The 21,917-nt window shown below is 34.4% G+C and overlaps 1 protein-coding gene across 3 annotated transcripts in view; it reads right to left on the bottom strand.

The window, feature by feature from the left end:
- UBR3 (ubiquitin protein ligase E3 component n-recognin 3) overlaps nucleotides 1-21,917 on the bottom strand; it is a 312,264-nt gene that overhangs the window by 247,592 nt on the left and 42,755 nt on the right. For all 3 annotated transcript variants that reach the window (XM_036747217.1, XM_036747219.1, XM_036747218.1), the window contains exons 4-5: nucleotides 8,260-8,403; nucleotides 7,701-7,750 (exon numbers count right to left, since the gene is read on the bottom strand). In XM_036747217.1, coding sequence (XP_036603112.1) covers nucleotides 7,701-7,750; nucleotides 8,260-8,403 — 194 coding nt within the window. The remainder of the gene's footprint in view (nucleotides 1-7,700; nucleotides 7,751-8,259; nucleotides 8,404-21,917) is intronic.

Here is a 21,917-nt window from a genome sequence, read left to right as displayed (position 1 = left end):
GAAAAAATATTTATGGAAGTACTTACATAGCATAAAGCTCATGGTTAAGTGCTAGAGATACAAATATAAATGGAAGCCTGCCTACAAGGAGCTTAAATTCCAATGGAAAGGAGTGGCACAGGAGGAGAACAACATATATAGAGAGAGAAGTGGTAGCCAAAACAAAAGGTATTTTGGTCAGAGAAGTCAAGTCATAGGGGTAATATAACAAGGTAGTCTGTTAAAGATTGACACATTCTTTATAGAAGCAATGATAATACTGACGTAATTATAGTTCCCCGACCAAGAGGTACAAATGACAGAGGGCTCTAGCAGGCCTGGTGACAAGATGGCCAAAGTGAGGCAAGGTCCAAGGTGGGTGACCAGCACAGGCCCAAGATGGGAATTCCTAAATTAAGTCTCTTAGTTGCTCCAGGGCCTAGTTCCTAAAGGTCCAGTTTAGAGTTACAGAGACATACAAGAACATGGCTTGGGGTCAGACTCCACAAGGGCAAATCCTCTAGCTTCCAAGGCAGCCCATTGTACTTTGGAAAAACTTTGATAGGAAGTTTCTTGTACCTTCAACCCTAAATTTGTTATCTTTACAACTTCCAACCTAATTTTCCTAATTCTGTCCTCTGAGGTGAAAAAAAAAAAAAACAACAAGCCTAATCTCCCTTCCTTAGAATAGCCCTCCAAGTACTTTAAGATAGTTATTTTCCCTTCCCCACTAGCTTTTCATTCTCTAAGCCAGTGGTTCTCAACCTTTGTCTTCTCAGGACCCCTTTATACTCTTAAAAATTACTAAGGATCCCAAAGAAATTAAGTTTATATGTATTAGATCTATTGATATTTGGTATATTACAAATTATAACAGACAAATGTTTAATATTTTTAATTTATTTTAAAATAAATTCACTACTTGTTAACATAAGCAACATTTTTAGGAAAAATAATTATTTTCCAAAACAAAAAATAAATTTGGTGAGAAGAGTAGTATGATTTAAATATTCCTGCCCATCTCTAATGTCTGGCTTAACACAAGACAGTAGGATTCTTATGCTTCTGCATTCAATTGGTTGTGATGTTTTTTGAGAACCACTGCTCTCAGCTAAATGTCCCCATGACCTTTATATGGCATGAAGCCTTTACTACTCTGGTTGTCCTCCTCTGGCCCCTCTCTAGATTGTCAATGTCTTTCCAAAAATGTGGTGCCCACACTGAACACAATATTCCCAATATGACCTGACCATCACAGAGTATAGCAGCACTATCACTATCTTTCTCATGGAAGCTTTGCCTCTCTTAGAGATAGCTCAGTGGCACAGTGGAGTCAGGAAGAACTCAGTTCAAACCCATCCTCAGATACTTATTTAGCTGTTCAACCCTGGGCAAGTCACTTAACCTGTCTCAGTTTACTCATTTGTAAAATATCAGCACCTACCTCCCAGGATTTTGCAAAGCATTTTGCAAACCTCAAAGCTCTACATACATGCTAGCTTAGTAGCAACAGCAGCAGCAGCAGCAGCAGCAGCAGCAATAGGTAGTAGCAAATAATTGTTTGCCCTGTTCTTCTCAGTCCTCTTATTTTAATCTGAACGAAGACTGCTACATTTATATAATCATAGTGTGAGTATGGCCTATTCTATTTCTGGTTAAACAGCATCTCTTGCAATAATTTTTTTAATCTGAACTTAGCAAATGCTAACTACAAAGTAGAACAGAAAATGAGGACTACAAGTCACAGTTATGTACAGCTTGCTTTTCCTTTCAATATCTAATAAATTCAAAATGCAACGTTCAAAGTTGCCCTGCTTGTTTCTTTCTATTCTTCATTCTTTCCTCTTCTATCCGTTTTTAAAAATGCTTAAATGGCTCTCTTCTCTTTCAGTTCTTAAACTTTTTTTTAAACTAGTCCTCACCTCCTTCCCACCTCCCAAATTTAAAAAAAAAAATCCTTGCTACAAATATCTTATAATAAACTTAACCCTGAAGGCTAGAACAGAGGTAACTGTAACCTAGCATGCACTTTGATTTAATTTCATTCAGTCCATGGGCTAAGCAAGCACTAAGCAAGGTACTGTAGAACATAATTTTTAAAAGTCTTTTAAAGAAAGAAACCCCCACATTATGCCCTTTACAAATTTCTCATTTAAGCCTTTTTCTCCTTGTATTTCTGTTTCTCTGTGTTCTGTCTACCTCAGCATCTCTGCACGTCTTTCTCCGAACCCTCAGATTATCTCTTAAAACCTATAAAATGAGGAAAGAACATTGGACTTGCGTACCCTCCTTAAAAGAGGGGGGGCATAGGGGGACTTTTGCCTCTTGGTATTTTACTTTCCAATTATAGAATCAGCTAACATATGAACATTTTTTAAATATTTATAAAAATCTGTCACGAATCCGTTACTGATATATTAACTATAATCTATCTCTACTCCATTATTTATCTATTGAGTCAACAAATATATATATTGAGTGTCTATTAGGTACAAAGCACAGAAGATGACAAAAAGAGAAATGACACAATCCTTGCCATCAAAGAAATCACCAAATTTAGCTAAATTAATATAATAATAGCTAACATTGATACAGAACCAACTATGTGCCAAGCACTGTACTAAGTGCTTTTACAAATATTACCTTATTTGCTCCTCACAACAATCCTGGGAGATAGGTGGTATTATTATTCCCATTTTACAGATGAGGAAACTGAAGCAAAGGTGAATGATTTGCCCAGGGTCACACAGTAAATGTTTGAGACCCAATCTGAACTCATCAGAGCTTTCTGATTCTAGGCCCAGCATTCTACATACTTTAACCACCTAGCTGCCAACAGAAAAACAGCTATTTACATTCATAAGACACTTCATAGGGAAAAAAGCACTTGCCTCGCAACAACCTTGTGAGAAAGAAAGCAAAAATATTATTGTCCCAATCTTATAGATTCAATAAAAGAGGCTCAAATGTCTCATCTAACTATCCAACTAGTGTCAGAGCCAGAAATTAAATTCAGTTCTTCTGACTCCAAGATCTGCAGTCTACCAACTAATACTGTACTAATAAAACTTTTTATTTTTAAAAAATTAAGATCTGAAAATATACATAGGATCATAAATTTATAACTAGAAGGATTCTCAGAGGCCATCTAATCCAACTCCTTCATTCTACAGATAAGAAGAGTGAGGCCCAAAGAGGATAAGTAATTTGCTCAAAGTCACACAAGTAAATGGCAGTCATGACTCAAACCAAGGTCCTGACTCTCAATTCAGTCTCCTTTCCATTGCATTATGCTATGTCTTGAGGAATAATGCATCTGTCTATTTAGGATTATTAGATTTGGCGAGGGAGTAAGAAAAACAATGGCTCTGGTGTCAGAGGAGTCAAGGGAAATGGGTTCAAGTCCTACTTCTGATGGTCATTACTTGTGACTATGTAAAATTCCACCAGAAAATAGTCAAATGTTATATACAAAAAGATAGGCAAGATCTATAACTCGCCTACAAGAGTCATATAAGATTACAATCTTCTAGTCAATTTTTTTGCTGATAACCACTATTCTGTCAAAATTTATATATAAAAATTAAAAGGCTCAATAATACATATTAAACTTTCATAATAGAGCTTCTCAACCACAAAATCATCTGTTTACATATTCATATTTCAATCATCTTCAAATGAGCAAAAAAGAAGGCATAGTTTTTTCTTAAGTATGATTTTCAAAGACAGAGAGAGGTTGTAGACTCAAATTTCTGAAAACTCAAAAGAAAAGGATCATCAACCATAGTCTTAAAAGTCCCAACTGGAAAAAATAGCATGGAATGTAATGACTAACAGAAAAATATATTTAGAAACACAAAGTTCTACCTTATCTGAAAAAGACATGATGTTAAATAATATCTTCAAATTAAAATGCTTTTCTAAAGCTATAGTACCCCTTTAATTTCTACTTGGAGAGTGAAAGTATTTCTTTTGTATAGATGGCACTTTTATTATGACTATATATACCTTATATTCAATGAACAGTTCTCACGTTTCTTGAGAATGAAACTAAAGAGATCTACAGAGAACAGTCAATAAGATTTAAGGAGTAAACAACAGCCTAGACTCATCAAAACTGACCAAGAAATTGTGTTCCTGAGTGAGGAGTACAGGATACTGGATGGGGACAATTAAGGGCAAAGAAAAGGGATCACACTTCATCATCACTATTACCAGCTGAACTCTGCTTCTAGCATAGCTTTGAAAATTCCCAGGAGATTCCAAGGATAAGATCAGTTGCTCCTGTGATGTTGCGAAGGCAACAAAAAACTCTACTGGGATTTAAAAGCCAAAAGCTCTAGTCCATGAGGTTTACAGAAGCATACAAAACAATTAGATGAAAGTGACTCTGCTTCATCCAGGGGAACAAAGAAAGTAAAAATATCTAAAACCTACTTTTCACATTACCAGAAGCATCATTCATAAAAATAGATGTGGGTGTTTACAAAGACTATTTAAAAAAAATAGGCCAATCAAAATAAATGCATCTAGCAAACTTGCAGCGCTACAATGTCAGATAGTCATTAATATAGATATCATGAACACGATAATTCTTTCCCACAACTCTGTGGTAATTTTTAAATTCTTTTTTAATACATCAACATTCTAAACCATTACTGGAAATTATTAAATTTCCTATTAAAACTCTTCTGAGACCAACAGCAAACAATGAAATGATTCCTTCCAGTTTATACAGGTTTGGTAAAAAGAAGTGATACATAGCCAAAACTATCCAACCTTATCGCAACTGGAAATCTATATTGTTACCCATATGACATCTGAAATTCTCATTTTTCCCTTCATCTCCCCCCAAAAACTCTTAAAAAAGAAAATGGGAAATTTCAGAATTTCTATTTTCAGTAATCACACAGACTTTGCCATCTGTCATTACAGCACTTTAAGATCAAGTCTTCAACCATGCAGACAAAACAATCCAATTCCTTTTCTTTTCCCTTCTTTGGGGGCCAAATTTTTATTGGTATCCTTTGTTTCTGCAGTACCTTCATTTCCCAACACATCCCTTTCCACAATCCTTCCCAGAGAGCCATTCCTTATAATAAAGGATAAAAAAGAGGGGAAAAAAGTTCATTAAAACTCTCCAACACATAAAAAAATGTCTGACATTATAGCAATGTTCCATACTCATAGAACCCCACCTTGTAACAACAATGTTGCTAGCAGTTGTGGGGGTGAAAGACTAACAACAAAAGCACACAGGAAGGCTGCTAGCACAAGTTCTTTGACCTGCTTTTCTAAGGAAAGCAACTTTAAGAGGTTAATAATCTTATGTTAATTAAACATACACATATCATTCACTTAGTTCAGGGAAAAAGTCAGCACTTTGAACTTTCAGAGCAAATACAAACAGAAAGTATAAACAGAGCAAATAACACAAATCAACAGACAGGCTTCTAGTTGTCTGACCAAAGCTATACATACATAGTTACCAGAGAGAGAGAGAGAAGCACCAACATCTGGGTTTTCAAAGTCCAGGGGGCTCCTTAACAGCCACCCAGAATCTCCACATGAACACTCTTCCAATGAGTGAGCCCCAAAGCAAAACCTCTCCTCCCGCAGTTCTGAGAGTTCTCATTCTCAATTCTCGATTCTGAGTTCAATGGCTATCCTCTGGATATATATACCCTTTTTCAGGGTCTGAGTGCTTCACACCTCTCATGACCTAACTAGCAAAACGGTGTGGGCCTTCCTACAAACAAAGGCAAGACTCAATCAAAGGCACTTGATTGCCTTAGTGCTGAGAATCACTCCAAAACAAAAAAACAACAAAGAGTCCCATTTTGCTTGCCCTTACACACCTCTGCAAAGAAGCAGAGAGAAGTATCTCTTTACCCCTCTTTTTTGGGCCCAGTTTAATTGTTAAAATTTCACAGCTTTTAGTTTCAATTTTTTTGTTCATGGTGGTCTTTCCATTTACATTGTTTTAGTCATTGTGGCCACTACTTGCCTGGTTCTGCTTTCTTTTCTTCACATCAGTTCATGTAAATCTTCCAGTACTTCTCTGTATTCATCAAAGCCACTGTTTCTTACAGAACAACAATATTTCATAACGTGACGCACCTCAATTTATTTAAGCCATTTCCCAATTGATGAGCATTGGCTTAGTTTGCATTCTTTGCAAAACTTGACAAAAACTACTGATATGAATATTGTAATATACATAGGACCTTTCTTTTTATCACTGATCTCCTTGAAGTATATGTTTGCCTAGCAATGGAATTTCTGATTCCAAGAGTATGGACATTTTAGTCACTTTGTTAATATATTGCCAAAAAGGCAATCCCATTTCAAAATCAAATAGCTTTAAGTAGAAAAAAATTAACCTTTTAAAAGCTAATATGCATGATGAAAAAGAAAGCCCCCCCCAAACTACAGAAATTATTAAAAGAGAAGCTGATCTAAAACAAGGCCCTAATACGTCATGCTGAATTGAAGCATTTCTATCTAAATGGATGCCTCTGAAGTTATAAAACATCAAATATCTTGAGAAACTTATTAAATTAAGTCTCTAAATAAAGTTTCTAAATTAAATTTCGCAAACAAAAATCATCCATTGGTGTAACAATGCATATTTTGACATTATAGAAAGTATTTACATAAAAATGAGATACTAACTTATAAAATTCCACATTTTAAGACTCCATTTTCAAAAAACTTAATCTATAGTAAAATATCAAATATGATTTAAAATTGTATGTTAAATTTATCTCTAAATTTTAAGAGGAACATATGTGCTTTAATCACATTTTGTTTCATATATTTAGTAAAAGTAGAATAAATTAATATCATAAGCTATTTTTACTTATAGGTTTCTTTTGCTAAGAAGCATTATAAGATTATAAAATTATTTCAACATACTGCTTTTTACTATTTCAAAATTTTCTAATTCCTGATATAGGAAATGTGACTCTAAAATAATGAAGTTGGTGACATGACCCATAAAGTCTCATTACTTCATAGTCAATCAATAAACATTTATTAAGCATATACTATGTGCCCAGTTTTTCCTCATAGTCATTATATTTTAAAATATAAATTTTCTTCATATAAGAACATCAGCAGAATAAACTCACAGATATATATTTCTTTTTAAAGACAATAAACCACTAAACCTGTGCCTGGTAGCAGAGATTCCAGGGGATAGGGGTAAAAAAAGAGATGACCCAGGGCCACAGAATTAGAAGCTAGGATGACAAATTTGAGAGGTAAGAAATTAAAGAGGAATGGAAATAAGGAAATTGCATTTGAAAAGTTAGGTAGAGCTCTATTTCCGTTTTAGAAAAGGAGACAGTGTGACACAGTGAACAGAACCTGAAGATCAGAGCCCTATTGCTGTCATTATCCCTAACTGGTTATGTAAATATGGATAAGCCATGTAATTTCTCCAGGCCTCAGTTCCTCATCTATAAAGTTACAAGGGGCTTAGACTACATCATCTCAAGCAGGAGTGTGGTAGTTAATGTTTAACAATTAGATCTTCTGGAGGAAAAATGTGAAGTACACACTTTTAGGTTTAATCCACAGCATTAACACTTTCTTACGTCTAGACAAGAAATAAATGGTTGGAGCTGGCTCCAACCCATACTTGTCTCCAACACCCCTTCCAACCCTAAAACCCACAGTTCTCTTAGAGAAAGGAAAGGACAATTGTAAAGCCTCACCTCATCTGAAGAATCTACTTGTCCTGATGTTCCTGTAGCACCTGCAAAACCTTTTGAAGAAGAAAAAAAAGTATTCCTTCATGGTTGTTCATAGATTGTTTTATCTTAAAATTTTTGAGGCCTATTATTAAAAACTCTAAATGTTGCTAAAGTTATCTTGGCAGACTTCACATCTTGAATACATTTGGATTTGGCTGGTGTCTACATCAATAGCAAATCTCTACTAAAAACCCCAACTAAAGGAAAGAAATTTTGCGATTAAGGAACAACTCATTACTGGATACCGTTACTTATGTGCTAAGGTTTTAGCTTATTATTTTTTCATAAGTAAAAAAGTAGAGCTAAAGTGACAAAATTAATTCCAATAATGAAAACTGCATTCTTTTGTTTGGCTTTGATTTATTCCTATCAGTAAACCATTATATTCTTACCAGTATTCTTGCAAAGAATTATTTCACTAGAAAAATAACTACCCTTCAAGAATAAACAAATTTAAGAAATCTTTTTATTCTTAAAAAAGGAAATATTAAAATGCTCAAAAATATTTTTCTATACAAACCTGAAACTGCCAGAGAGCTAGTGCCAGCAGCCTGGTCTTGCATGCCACATGTAAGTTTATCCTCAGGAAATGCCAATCCAGAGCCCTTCAAAGCTATGAGGTACTTTTCATGACTTTTCTTTGCACATGCATTTTCTCCAAGACCTAAAATAAAATATTTTAAATGTCATTAAAATCAGAGAAATATTCTAAGTTCTAAATAGAAATAAACTTAGTAGAAAAAGAGCCATGGTATGAACAACACAAAATGGCAGAAAATCCAAATAACATATACGTATCTTTTAGTAGATGTTCTCAAAATTCACATTTCAAACCAAATAAAAGCAACTATAAAACGAAAAACCAATCTAGAAGAACTTGCAAAATTACTCACATTCTATACCCCTCCTCAACAAACTCAATAATTTCTCAAATCCTTGCTGAAGAGAATCAGAGTTCAAGTAAAGTTGGATTTACACTAAATTACTGTTCTTACAATCTATAGCTACTAAGTCTTTTTTAAGTAAAAATACTCTATAAATAAGTATTCTGGAATTACAAGGTCTCCAGTGCTATCTTTTACTCAATTACAGACTGTAAGTAGAGAAAGCATCTCAGCAGTAAGGCCACAGAAGCATAAGAACAAGATCTTTCAAGGATCTATCAAGGAAAAGTCACTATACCTAAAAAAAAAAAAAAAAGCAAGGTAAAAAGGCATTATACTTCTAAAGATGTTACATTAAACTATTTTGTGCTTAAGAGTAAAAGTAGCTGCATTTTCAGTCATAGAAAAGAAGGAATAAGCACAAGAAATCATGTATTTTCCACCTAAAATTTGTAAGAGAAAAATAACTTATTTTTTGCCAGGGCTTTCATTACCACATTTAAGGAATTATTTAAACCACCGGTCAATTTGATTTAAAAAAGAAAGAAGAAAACCAAATTATCAGAATCAGAAGTGAAAAAGGTAAATTCACCACCAATGAAGACGAAATTAAAGCAATTATTAGGGAGCTATTTTACCCCATTATATGCCAATAAATCTGACAATCTAAGTGAAATGGATGAACATTTACAATATAAATTGCTCAGATTATTAACAGAGGAAATAGAATATTTAAATAACCCTATCTTAGAAAAGGAAACTGAACAAGCCATAAATGAGTTCCCTGAGCAAAAAAAAATCCTCATGACCAGACAGATTCACAAGTGAACAAAACATTTAAAGAACAATTAATCCCAATACTATATAAACTATTTGGAAAAAGAAGTTCTACCAAATTCCCTTTACAACCTAAATTAGTGCTGATACCTAAATCAGGGAAAGCTAAAACAGAAAGAAAACAATAGACCAATTTCTCTAATGAATATTGATGCAAAAATTTTAAATTAAAATACTAGCAAGGAGATTACAGCAATATACCACAAAGATCATACACTATGACCCAGGGAAATTTATACCAGGAATGCAAAGCTAGTTCAATACTGGGGAAACCATCAGCATAACTGACCTTATCAATAACAAAACCAAGAGAAATAACATGATTATCTCAATAGATGCTGAAAACTCTTTTGGCAAAATATAACATTCATTTCTATTAAAAACACTAGAAAGCATAAGAATACATGGAACTTTCCTTAAAATAAGTAGTATCTATCTAAAACCATCGGCAGCATTATCTGTAATGGGGATAATCTAGAAGCCTTTCCAGTAAGATCAGGGGTAAAGCAAAGGATGCCCATTATCACCACTATTATGCAATATTGTTATATGCTAGCTACAGCAACAGGACAAGAAAAAGAAATTGAAGGAATAAGAATAGGCAATGAGAAAACATAAATATCACCCTTTGAAGACAATATCACAAGATACTTAGAGAATACTAGAGAATCAACTAAAAAACTAGTTGAAATAATTAACTTCAGTAAAGTTGAAGGATATAAAATCAACCTATGTAAACCATCAGCCTTTCTATATATACATTACCAACAAAGCTCAGCAGCAAGAGATAGAAAGAGATATTCCATTTAAAATAACTGCAGACAATATAAAATACTTAGTGGTCTACCTCCCAAGACAAACTCAGGAATTAGAGGAACACAATTACAAAACACTTTTCACACAAATAAAGTCAGATCTAAACAAATGGAGAAATATTAATTGCTCATGAGCAGGCTAAGCCAATCTGATGAAAATAACAATTCTACCTAAATTAATTTACTTACTCAGTGCCCTACTAATCAAATCACCAAAAAATTACTTTGAAGAGCTAGAAAAAAAATAACAAAATTCATCTGGAAGAACAAAAGGTCAAGAATATCAAAGTTATCAATGAAAAAAATGTGAAGGTGGCCAAGTAGTACCAGATCTCAAATTTTATTACAAATTACAAACTTTATTACAAATTGGTAATCATCAAAACAATACTGGCTAAGAAATAGAGTGATGGATCAATGGAATAAATTAGGTACACGTTACACAGTAGGCAACGACCATAGTAAACTAGTGTTTGACAACCCAAAGATTCACAATTTGGGGACACAAAATCATTATCCGACAAAAATTGCTGGGAAAACTGGAAAGCAGTTTGGCAGAAACTAGGCATAAGCCAAGATATCACAACACATAAAGAGATAAGGCCAAAATGGGTACATGACTTAGACATAAAGGGTGATATAATAAGCAAATTAGGGGAGCATGGAATATTTTACCTGTAAGATTTATGGATAAGGGAAGAATTTATGTCCAAACAATAGATGAAAAGCATTACAGGATATAAAATGAATAATTCTGACTATATCAAATTTAAAAGGTTTTGCACAAAACAAAACCAATGCAGCCAAGATTAGAAGGAAAACAGAAAACTGGGAGAACAGCAATTTTCTCTGATAAATGCCCCATTTTTCATATACATAGAATACTAGAGAACTGAGTTCAATTTATAAGAATATAAGTCACTCCCCAATTGATAAATGGTCAAAGGATATGAACAGGCAGTTTTCTGCTGAAGAAATCAAAGCTATCTATAATCATATTTTAAAATGCTCTAAATTACTATTGATTAGACTGTTAGACAAATTCAAATTAAAACAACTCTGAGGTATCACCTCACACCTATCAAACTGGCTAATATGATAGAAAAAGAAAATGGTAAATGTTGGAAGGGATGTGGAAAAATTGGGACACTAATGCACTGTTGGTGGAGTTGTAAAGTGATCCAACTAGTCTAGAGAGCAATTCGGAACTATTCCCAAAGGGCTATAAAACTGTGCACATACTTTGACCCAACAATTCCACTACTAGGTTTATATCCCAAAGAGATAAAAGAAAAAGGAAAAGGACTTTTAGATACAAAATTATTAATAGTAGCTCTTTTTGTAGTGGCAAAGAATTGGAAAATGAGGGGATGCCCGTCAATCAAGGAATGGCTGAACATGTTATGGTATATGATTGTGATGGAATAGTATTGTTCTATAAGAAATGGTGAGTAGGATACTAACAGAAAAATCTGGGAGGACTTACAGGAACTGAAACAAAGTGAAATGAACAGAACCAGGAGAACACTGTACACAGTAACAGCAATATTATACAATGATCGAGTGTGAATGATTTAGCTGTTCTCAGCAATACAATAACCCAAAACTATTCTGAAAGACTTGTGATGAAAAACACTATCTACCTCCAGAGAAAGAACTAATGGAGTCTGAATGCAGATTGAAGCATACTTTCTAAACTTTCTTTATTATTCTTGGCTTTTTTGGTCTGTGCTTTCCTTTGCAACATGGCTACCATGGAAATGTTTTGCACGACTGCACATGCATAATCTATCTCAAATTGTTTGCCTTCTAAAGAAGAGAGGGGAGGGAAAAGAGAGAAGAAGGCAATTTGGAACTCAAAATCTTAAAAAATGAATGTTAAAAACTTTTGGTTAACTTGAAATTGAAAAAAATTAAAATTAAATATAAAAAAATCCATACTACTAAGTGGGTATAATAATAATAATAATATTTTAAAGAATTATTTGAGAAAGCTATTCTTATAAGAATATCAGTTAATATAAAATAAATCTAAGAGCCCATTAAAAAGTTTAGCTTAGCTTATATTCTTAATTATAAGAAATAAATTTATTTTTAAAAGAAAAAAGTTTATCATCAATGAACAGATAACAGAGAAGAGGGGAAATGGTGACTGAAGGGGAAAAAATCAAATAAAGTTCAATGGAAGGAAAAAAATCCCATGGTCTCCCTGATAGATGCATTAATAAACTTAATAAATGCACTAAATAAACTTTTGAATAGAGTAAATACCTGTACTTAGGCCTTTTCCCCCAAAGGCTATCCAGATGGGTTCTGAGCTAAACAAAGTATGGTCTCGCAGCCAAAAAGAGGAAATTATTTTGGAGGAATTAAATCTGTACTCAAGCCAAAATGTCAGTAATTTTTTTTTAGATTATGAGATTAGTATTAATCTAAACTATGTAGTGTTAACTGGCCACTAATGCTGACAACTGAATTTTAATAATATTAAGATTCATATAAAACTATCAGACTCTGCTCACATCTACTACGGAAAATAAAAAAAAAAATATCAACAGTAGTGATCACAAAAAAGTGTGTAACAAGAAAGCCATAATGCAGATATAAAGGAAGCCTCAAGTGAGAGAGCCAAGAATATTTTTTAAAATACTGTTCCATTTAAAAACAGCTGGACAACCAATCAATAGGTATTTGTTAAGTTATATAAAAATCTTTATTTTTAAATACTTTTTTTAAAAAAGAGTTAAAAACACTCAAGCAAAAAGAAGTTAAATAAAAGGATTTATATTAATGCCTAAAAGCTCAGTTCAGCCAAAAATTAGTTTCAAAAGAGCTAAGAACCTCTTATCCCTAATATCATATTCTTATGGGAAGAAGAAATAACGAATGACTTCTCTAACAGCCACATACCTTTCTTAACAATAGTTTTGGGCCACATGTCAACCACTTGGTTAATTATGCCGTAACAAAGACATTTATGGAGAAAATTTTTTCTATTTTGCAAGAAATTGGCAGCATGAGTTCTTGCCCCACTTTATTCCTGGCTAGTTCTAAAATCATTTTACCTCTTTGGACTTTAGTTTCCTTATCTGTTGAATGAGGGGGCTAGTTATATCATCTCCAAGGCTTTCTGCACAGCAGCATTTAGAATGATATTAATAATAATAGTAGTAACTGCCATTTATAGATTTTGTATCATTTACTCTTCCCAAACAGCCCAATGACTGCAAGTAATAATTACCCACAGAAAAGTTAAATGAATTGTCCATGGTCACATAGCTAATAAACGTTAGAGGTGACATTCAAACTCAAGACTTTGCAACTTTAAGATTAGCCCCCTTCCCAATACACCATACTTCCTCTAAAAGCCAACAATTCTATGATCCTAAGTAGAAAAGGCTGTAGAACAAAGATGATCAGACAAAATCTTTTCAAATTTAAATAAACAAGATAATTACAATATACTAAAAATAATTATTATGATTAAGTCTACTTGTTTTATTATCTAGTAGTTGCTAATTTCTGAAAAGATAGGCATAGTAAAGAATAATTTTAACTAAGGCACCGATGTGATTTGTGGGATTAAACCTTCTAAATAATGTGATACACCTACAAATTTTGGCATTATAAGAATAAGTTTAGGTTTACAATATTTCAAAATGTTTTCCTTGGTTTATTGACTATAAACTGCTTAAGAAATTAAAAGGCTTTCCAAATATTTGTATGCATATTCTTATCATCACAAGTTTGCTGGTTACATTAAATCTTAATGGGGAAGAGTGATTAAATGAGATAAAACACTAAAGTTCACTCCTACAAGAGAAAATTATATACAAACTCAGAATTTCAGTTAGATACTACCTCAGAGGCCAGCTAGTCTAAGAAGTACCTGAAAAAAGATTCTTCCATACAACTGACAAGAGGACACCCTGCATTTGCTTGAAGAACTCAACTGAAAGGGAAACATCAGCCTCCTAAGGAACTCTGGAACAGATCTACTTGTCAAGAAGCTTTTCCTTATCACAGATTTAAATATGTCTTTTTACAACTTTCACCTGTTGCTCCTAGTTCTGCCTTCTGGGGTAAAACGAAATAAGACTAACTAATATTCCATATAAGAGTGCTTCAAGCATATAAAGATAAGTAATTGCCAATTATCCCCACCCCCAAATTCTTACCATATTTCACTGCATGCATAATCATCACAGATTTTATGCCAATTTTTTTTGCAAAAAAGTGGGGTGTAATCATTGTGTAAATCTTTTTTAAAAAATTTTTTTAAATTGTGCCAGTATTACGACACAAATGCTTCATTGATTTGTGGAAACATTCCTACTTTAGGACCTCTAAACGTGCATCTAGAAAGGTTTGTGTTTTTTAGCTTGTCTCTTAATCTTCTACCAGTCTTGCATCAACTTTTCACTCACTGAAAACTGTCTTTCCACAGCTCTGTTTCCATGCTGTTCAGTGAACACAATCATTTTCAGCTTGAAGTCTGGAGAATAGTTTTTATATTTACCCACAGTCAGAAAGAAATGCTTTACATGTTAATGTATCGCTGGCAGATGAACTGTACAGTTTAGCTAGCATGGAAAGATGCAAGTTTTACCTATCACGTGACTTACTCATGGCAGCTTTACCTGCCCACAAGCTCCACTTGTGCCTATGGCTCTCACTGGGTTGAGTGGCCATACTGTTAGTACTATAGAGCTCTAAATAAACCACACAAGTCAAGCTGGCTTTGGGAAATATAATGACAACGTGGCATGCTAAGAATTCTAGCCTCACAGCTCACAATGCAAAAGAGATAAATGTGCATCCATATGCCACTGGTAAACATACTGCTGTTCTGCTTATCTTTTAAGCGGCATGACCAACAGAATTATACCATGCGATGATTACATGATGAAAGGTTATGAACCAATTTTGGGACTGAAAAAGCAGGGTGCAAAGATTATTCAGTGGCAGCAATTAAGTGGTGAAGCATGGTATCTCAACCACCATTCATATGGAGTGATCTCAAGACCCTTCACTATGCTGGTTGCCCTTCTATATATACTTTTGAACTTACCAATATCTTTCCTAAAATGTGTTGCCCAACACTTCACCAACACTAAAACATAATACTACAAATACCGTCTAACCAGGGCAGAGTAGTCAGACTATCATTTGCTTACACATAGAAGCAAGTCGCTATTATGTGATCTAACATCACTTCAGCATTTTTGGCAGCTATGTTATACTTCTAAGTCATAATGAATTTAAAATCTATGAATACTCCCCAGATATTTTTCATATAACCAGTTGTCTAACTGTGAAATTTATTTTTAAACCATCAAATTTTACCTTATTAAATTCAGTAGTTTCTAGAGTATAAAGATTACTTTGAATCCCTGATCTGTCATCTTTTGTGCTGACCATCCCTCTCAGCTTTTTATCATCTGTAAACTTGATAACTACCTGTGCCTTAAATATTTTTATCAATGATTTATATAAGCATTCCAGGGACAACCATAAATCACTGAGACAGACAGCTAGAAGCCTCCTTCTAAGTTGACATGAAACTATTAATGACCATTCTAGCCATTACACTAGTTCCAAACCCATCTAACTATACTATCATCTCCCTCAATCTTTTCCACAAGAAAAGCACAAGATACTTTGTCAAATGCCTTACTAAGATCTAGTTAAATTTTAGCTAAAATATTTTCCTAATCTACTTTCTGGTAACTGTCAAAAATTATAATGAGAATCCTATAGCTTGTCTTCAATAAAGTCAATGATATGGCTGTTCTCTACTACTTTTTGATGTTCACTAACAAAACTACCCTTTAAGTATATATTATAGAATTTTATTAGGAATTAAATTCAAGTTCATTGGTTCATAAAATATGCTAACTTCATTGTCTTTCCTTTTTTTTTTTAAATCAGTACATTTACCCAATCCTGTAATGCCTCTGCTACTTTTCCATGATCTTTCAAAAAATTCAATGAGACTGGCAAGGCAATTCTATCGAAAAATCATTTTCAATCCAAAAATCATTTTCCTTTGCAGAGGAAACAAAAATACATCAAGAATTGGGCAGCCCTGCTTGCTTTTAGTCATCATTTATCATTCGATCCACTGTGAGCAAAAGTTCTTTATCCCTTCTCTAAGTTTCATCTTTTCCCCAAAAACAGCTTTTAAAAACCCTTTTGGTTATCCTTAGCTTTCCTTGATACTTCAGGTCATTTTGAGATTTAGCTTTCCTGCCACTATTACTGCAGGGCTATACAACACTTTTGTATTCATTTTTCATTGGCTGCCATGGATGACATCTTCTGTATATGCTGTTTTGATTTTTTAAAACTTTCTAAATTGTTGCTGCATTCCCTGTGCATCTACATTGGTCTCTTTAGAAAACTACCCTTTTGCCACCTCATCAGAATTTGCTCTGTCTTAAAAAATTCATTCTCAAAGACTTGCTATCAATCTCTTGGGCTGACTTCCCCAATAAAATTTGAGTCCATAAGATTCCACCTGATCTTTCTCCTAAAACTTTTCAGCTTCCTCTTCTGTCCCAAGATCCATGTTCCATGTCTGTTTACTCCCACTTTTCCTATTTTGATCATAAATTCAAAGACAGAGCAACTGCACCTAACATTCCCTTCATTTCCATCCCATAAGTCAAATACTCCATATTGGCAAGCATCAGATACAGAACAGTTCTCTTCATTGATTCTTTCACCCTGCAAGGGATAAAATTTTCATTAGGATAAGTTAACAAAGTATTAGCTGCTCTGTTTTTGGTTGATCATCCATCTTAGGCTAAAATTTGCAGCATATGTCACTTAGGGTTATAGCTTGAGTTCCAATGCCTTTTGGAATATACTATATTCCATTTTCTTCTATCTTATAACTACAGGATGATACTATGTCATACAAATTTCATTTCTTTCATATTTGAAAGTCTTTCTCCTGGCTGCTTGCAAAATTTGTTTTCATTGGAACTGATAATTTAACTACTACATGTCTTGGAGTTTGTAATGTATGGATTTGCCATTTGATGGTATAACCACAATCAGAAATTATGGCCAGATTTATTTTATTTCTTGTATTGTGGTATGTAGATTCCTTGATAGGTCACATTCTTCTGGGAGATGATGCCATGACTTGCAAGTGAATTGGATTAAGTGAGGGAGGGACTCACTTTCTTCTCCAGAGCCATTCCATCTTCAAGGTCAGTTGCTGTGGCTTGTATAGAATTAGTGTATTCTTTTAATATTATTGCCATTTGTTTGAAATTTGCCAGATTTTCTTCCACTTCAGTATTTTTGTGTTCTAAATCTGTTAATCTCTCATTTTTTTAGAGAAATTCTTCATCATTAATTCACTTTTTCCTAGCCCACTAAGCTTCTTAATTTTGCACTGAGCATTCACTTTCTGGCAGTTAGAACTCTAATTTCTGACTTGCACAAACTGATGCTGAATGAACTAAGCAGAACCAGGAGAAAATTGTACACAGTAACAGCAACATTGTGCAATGACCAACTTTCATAGACTTAGCTCTTGTCAGCAGTGCAATGATCTAAGTCAATTCCCAAAGTCTCATGATGGAAAATGCTATCCACATCCAGAGAAAGAACTATGGAGTCTGATCGAGGCATACTATTTTCTCCTTTTGTTTTTTTTCTTTCTTGTGGTTTTCCCATTTTGTTCTGATTCTTCCTTCACAACATGACTAATGTGGAAATATGGTTAATATGATTGTATATGTTTAGTCTATATCAGATTACACAGCATCTTGGAGAGGGAGGAGAGGAAGGAAAGGAGAAAATTTAGAACTGAATGCTGAAAACTGAAAATAAATAAGCAGCCCCTTTAAAAAGAATGGTAATTTCTGACCTAAATTTATTTCTATTTCATATTTGTTCAGTTTGATTTCTTTTGTAATTTTATTTTTTTTAATCAGCAAAAATTTACCTCCTGTTCCAACCTTCCACTTTCTAATTAACAACAAAAGAAAAACACAACTCCTGTTACAAACACATATCATCTAGCAAAACAAATTTCTACACCAGCCATGCCAAAACAAAAAAAAAAAATGTTTCAATACTACAATGAGTCCTTTGCTTTGTTATCAGGACATGATAGCCTGTTTCATCATTAGTACAGTCCTCTGGAATTATGGTTGGTCATTACACTGATCAGAGTTCCTAAGGCTTTCCAAAGCTGTTTCTCTTTACCATATTGATGTCGTATAAATTGTTCCCCTGGTTCTATTCATTTCACTTTCCATCAGTTCACACGAGCCTTCTCTGGTTTCTCTGAAACTTCCCCTTCATCATTTCTTACAGCACAATAGTGTTCCATCATATTTATATGTTCATCTGTTCCCCAATTTATAGAAGCCCCCTCAGGTTCCCATTCTTTGGTACCTCAAAAAGACCTATAAAAATTTTTGTACTTTTTTTTTACTGCTGCAATGTGTTTATTATGTGCCAAAAAACTACACCACAGCTTACTCCACACATCTGCAGCAGAGTGCAGTCTTGCCTGCATAAACTACAATGAGGTAGGGACTTCACACACAGATTCACAAAAACCCACACAGAGAAGCTGGGATACGTAACAACACAACATTGAATCAGTGGGAGGAGGAGGAAAAAGAGGGAGGGTTATGGTACTGGTCCTTTGGCACACAGTTTCCCATAGAGGGGCAAGTTCTATTTTCTTCTTAAAAAAAAAAAAGTCAAGTTTTCAAATCCCAGAAGCATCAGTCAACTGCCCTGTTGCTTCATACATTTTTTTAAACAGAAAAAAAAAGGGAAAGGTACTTGTCCCCTCTAAGCTTAAGGGCTCCTGTGAACCTTCATCTGCCCCTATCAAAAAGCAGCCCTTTTTAGCTCAGTTACAAAAAAAGAAAAAATTAAGTCCTGTGACTTTGAGATTAAAAACCTCTATCAACCCCCCATTTAAGTACAACTTAAGAAAGTGCAAGAAATGGTTTAAAACTAAGTACAGCAGCTCCACCATCGTTTATCCGATCCATTTTAAATTTTTGTACCTTCTTAAGAGTTTGTTTTGCTTAGGACTATTACCTTCCTTAATCTCACAGATATCACTGAGACTTGATGGGATAAGACCAATCACTGAACTATGTTTCTAGATAGCCCTTCAGATGTCAAAGAATGTCTAACCTGCCATTCTGATGGTCATTTGGGCATTCTGTGCTGTTTTTTGGCCAAGGAAGAACTCCAGCAAATGACTGGATATCTGCAATCCCCTCCAGCATTCCCATATTATGCCTCTGTTCCAGGCTTGTGATCTGCTTCCTAACCTCTTCATCTATTTCTTCTTTCTGTCCAGGTGCACCGAAGTATATTAAAATAACACTACCATTTCTATTTCTGCTTTCACACTCAAATGCTCTTTATGAAGCATGCCCTCCATGGTTCCTAGATTTCATCACATGAGTATATCTTCCTATAATATAATGGTAATCTATCCACACTTTTACCTATTCTGTTCCTTTCGATAAGGTATAACCTTCTAGAGACATATTACAATCATCCCATCAAATCTCAGTGATACCACAGTGATCAAATTTGCATCTGTATATCATGATTTCTATTATATCTTGATTGTTACCTATACTTTGTTCACTTACACATAGATCTCTTAAGGCTATATGTTTTATTCCATATTCCTTTCTTAGATTTTTGTTTCCTGTATACTTTTGGGCATCCTAACTGCTTTTATTCTCTCTACGTTGTAGGTATTCTCCACAATCCAGCTCCATGGATATACATAAGATATTTTCTTCTCATCCCCCACCCTGCACCTTTCCTTTTTAAGTTTAAAGCCTTTTTGATTAGATTTGTGAAGCTCTACTCAAATATATTCTTACCAGTCCTTGTTATGTGCACTCCATCCCTGGCCAGGATCTTTCATTCCTATACTTTAAGCTATGGTCCAAAGTTCATTCTCAGACATCTTCTTAAATAGCTATTCACTTAACAAATCTTCCTCTCTCCTTCATCTCTACTTAGTAAGCAGCAGTGATGAAAACATCACCTACTCCCATGACATCTTCAGTTTTTTGTCCAAAATTTTAAAATGACTTATGCTAATGAATTGTAGGTTCCTTCACGCAGTATCATTTTGTCTATATGAGTGACTAGAAACTGGTGGTAGTCATCAGGTCATGAGAATTTCTCCTAGGAAGACAGTGAATTTCTATACTGTTGTTAACCATTAGTTCACCTGATATCTCATACTTCTCAGCAGTCAGTCACTAAGTACCACAAATTTCTTCTTTCTCTGACCTTGAGGGTAAGATCTCTCACCTCCTAGTACCTACGGACCCAAATTAACATTTCTTGGAGTACAAATGACCACTTCATCTTCAGTGTCTAATTCTCTTCTCTTAAACATGGGCCTAATATTTGATTCTTAGCTCAAAGTCTTCAGTGGCTCTAAATTTCTTCTCTTTTGTGACATTCTTCCAGCTTCCAACCTCTGAGATAGGTTAAGAGTCCACTTCTGGCTATATAGAACCTTTTCCTTTTTTAATATTAAAGCCCTTCGTCCATTTTTTAAAGCAACTTTTCTTTGACTTAGATAACCTAGAGAGTAGAGAAGCATTTCTCAAATCTTTTATCTTATCTAAAAGGAGGGGGAACCAACATACAGTTTAAACATAGTCACTTGGCTGTGATGAAAATATGAACACTGCACACTTAATGCATGTCAGTGAAAAATTCTTCAGGCTCTCCATACTTCCAGAAAGTGAAAGGCTAAGTTTTTGCGTTCCTTGCTAATAGCTCCTCCTAAGAACTGCTATGGACAACTTCTTGGGAAGTCTTCAAATCCAGAACTGTTACTGCTCCCAATTCCTTTGATCCTTAACATCTTGAGAGCAAGCCTAATTTTCTTTCTTCATCTCATTAGCTTCTTACCTTATTTTAATATATTATCTTACAAATTATCTTCCTTTGACTCCTTCACTTCAACTCTTTTGTGATACAGTGGAAAGAAGATTGGCACTATAGTCAAAAGATCTGGGTTTAGCTTCTACCTCTGCAACTTACTAACTATGTAACCTTGAACAAGCCAGCCTCTCCAGACCCAAGCTTTCTTACAACAAAACTCAGGGATGTCCAACCTTAGGTTATCTTGGGGCCACGTTAAAATAAAATAATTGAGGGCCGCACCCAGAAAAATACAGTACACTAATAGAAAGTGGGGGCACGCGTGCCATCGATACAACAGGCCAAGGCGCAAAGAGCAAAAGCAAACACAAAACAACAAAGCAACAACACAACAGTATAAAGGTAGGTGCATACTGACTAGTCTGCATTGTACAGACGGAATGCATCCCACAGATTGACTGAAAACTCTGTACTATATGTTCTGTCCATAATACTGCTTTAAAACACCAAAGAAAATTAACATCAATGAGATTATTTATTAGTGATGGAATCAAAAAATCTAATATGCACTCCATGCAAATTATTATTTTATTTTTTTGCTTGTGAAAATTAAAACCCACGGGCAGGCTGCATAAAATCGCACTGTAGGCCCATGCAGCCCATGCGGCCCATGGGCCATATTTTGGACAGCTCTGACATAACTTATTCATCCATTCTATTCGAAATAA

This window comes from Trichosurus vulpecula, chromosome 2 (assembly GCF_011100635.1).
Source record: "Trichosurus vulpecula isolate mTriVul1 chromosome 2, mTriVul1.pri, whole genome shotgun sequence".
NCBI classification, from domain to species: Eukaryota; Metazoa; Chordata; class Mammalia; order Diprotodontia; family Phalangeridae; genus Trichosurus; species Trichosurus vulpecula.
Note: the sequence above shows the minus strand (reverse complement) of the source record. Positions and strands in the feature narration are given on the sequence as shown.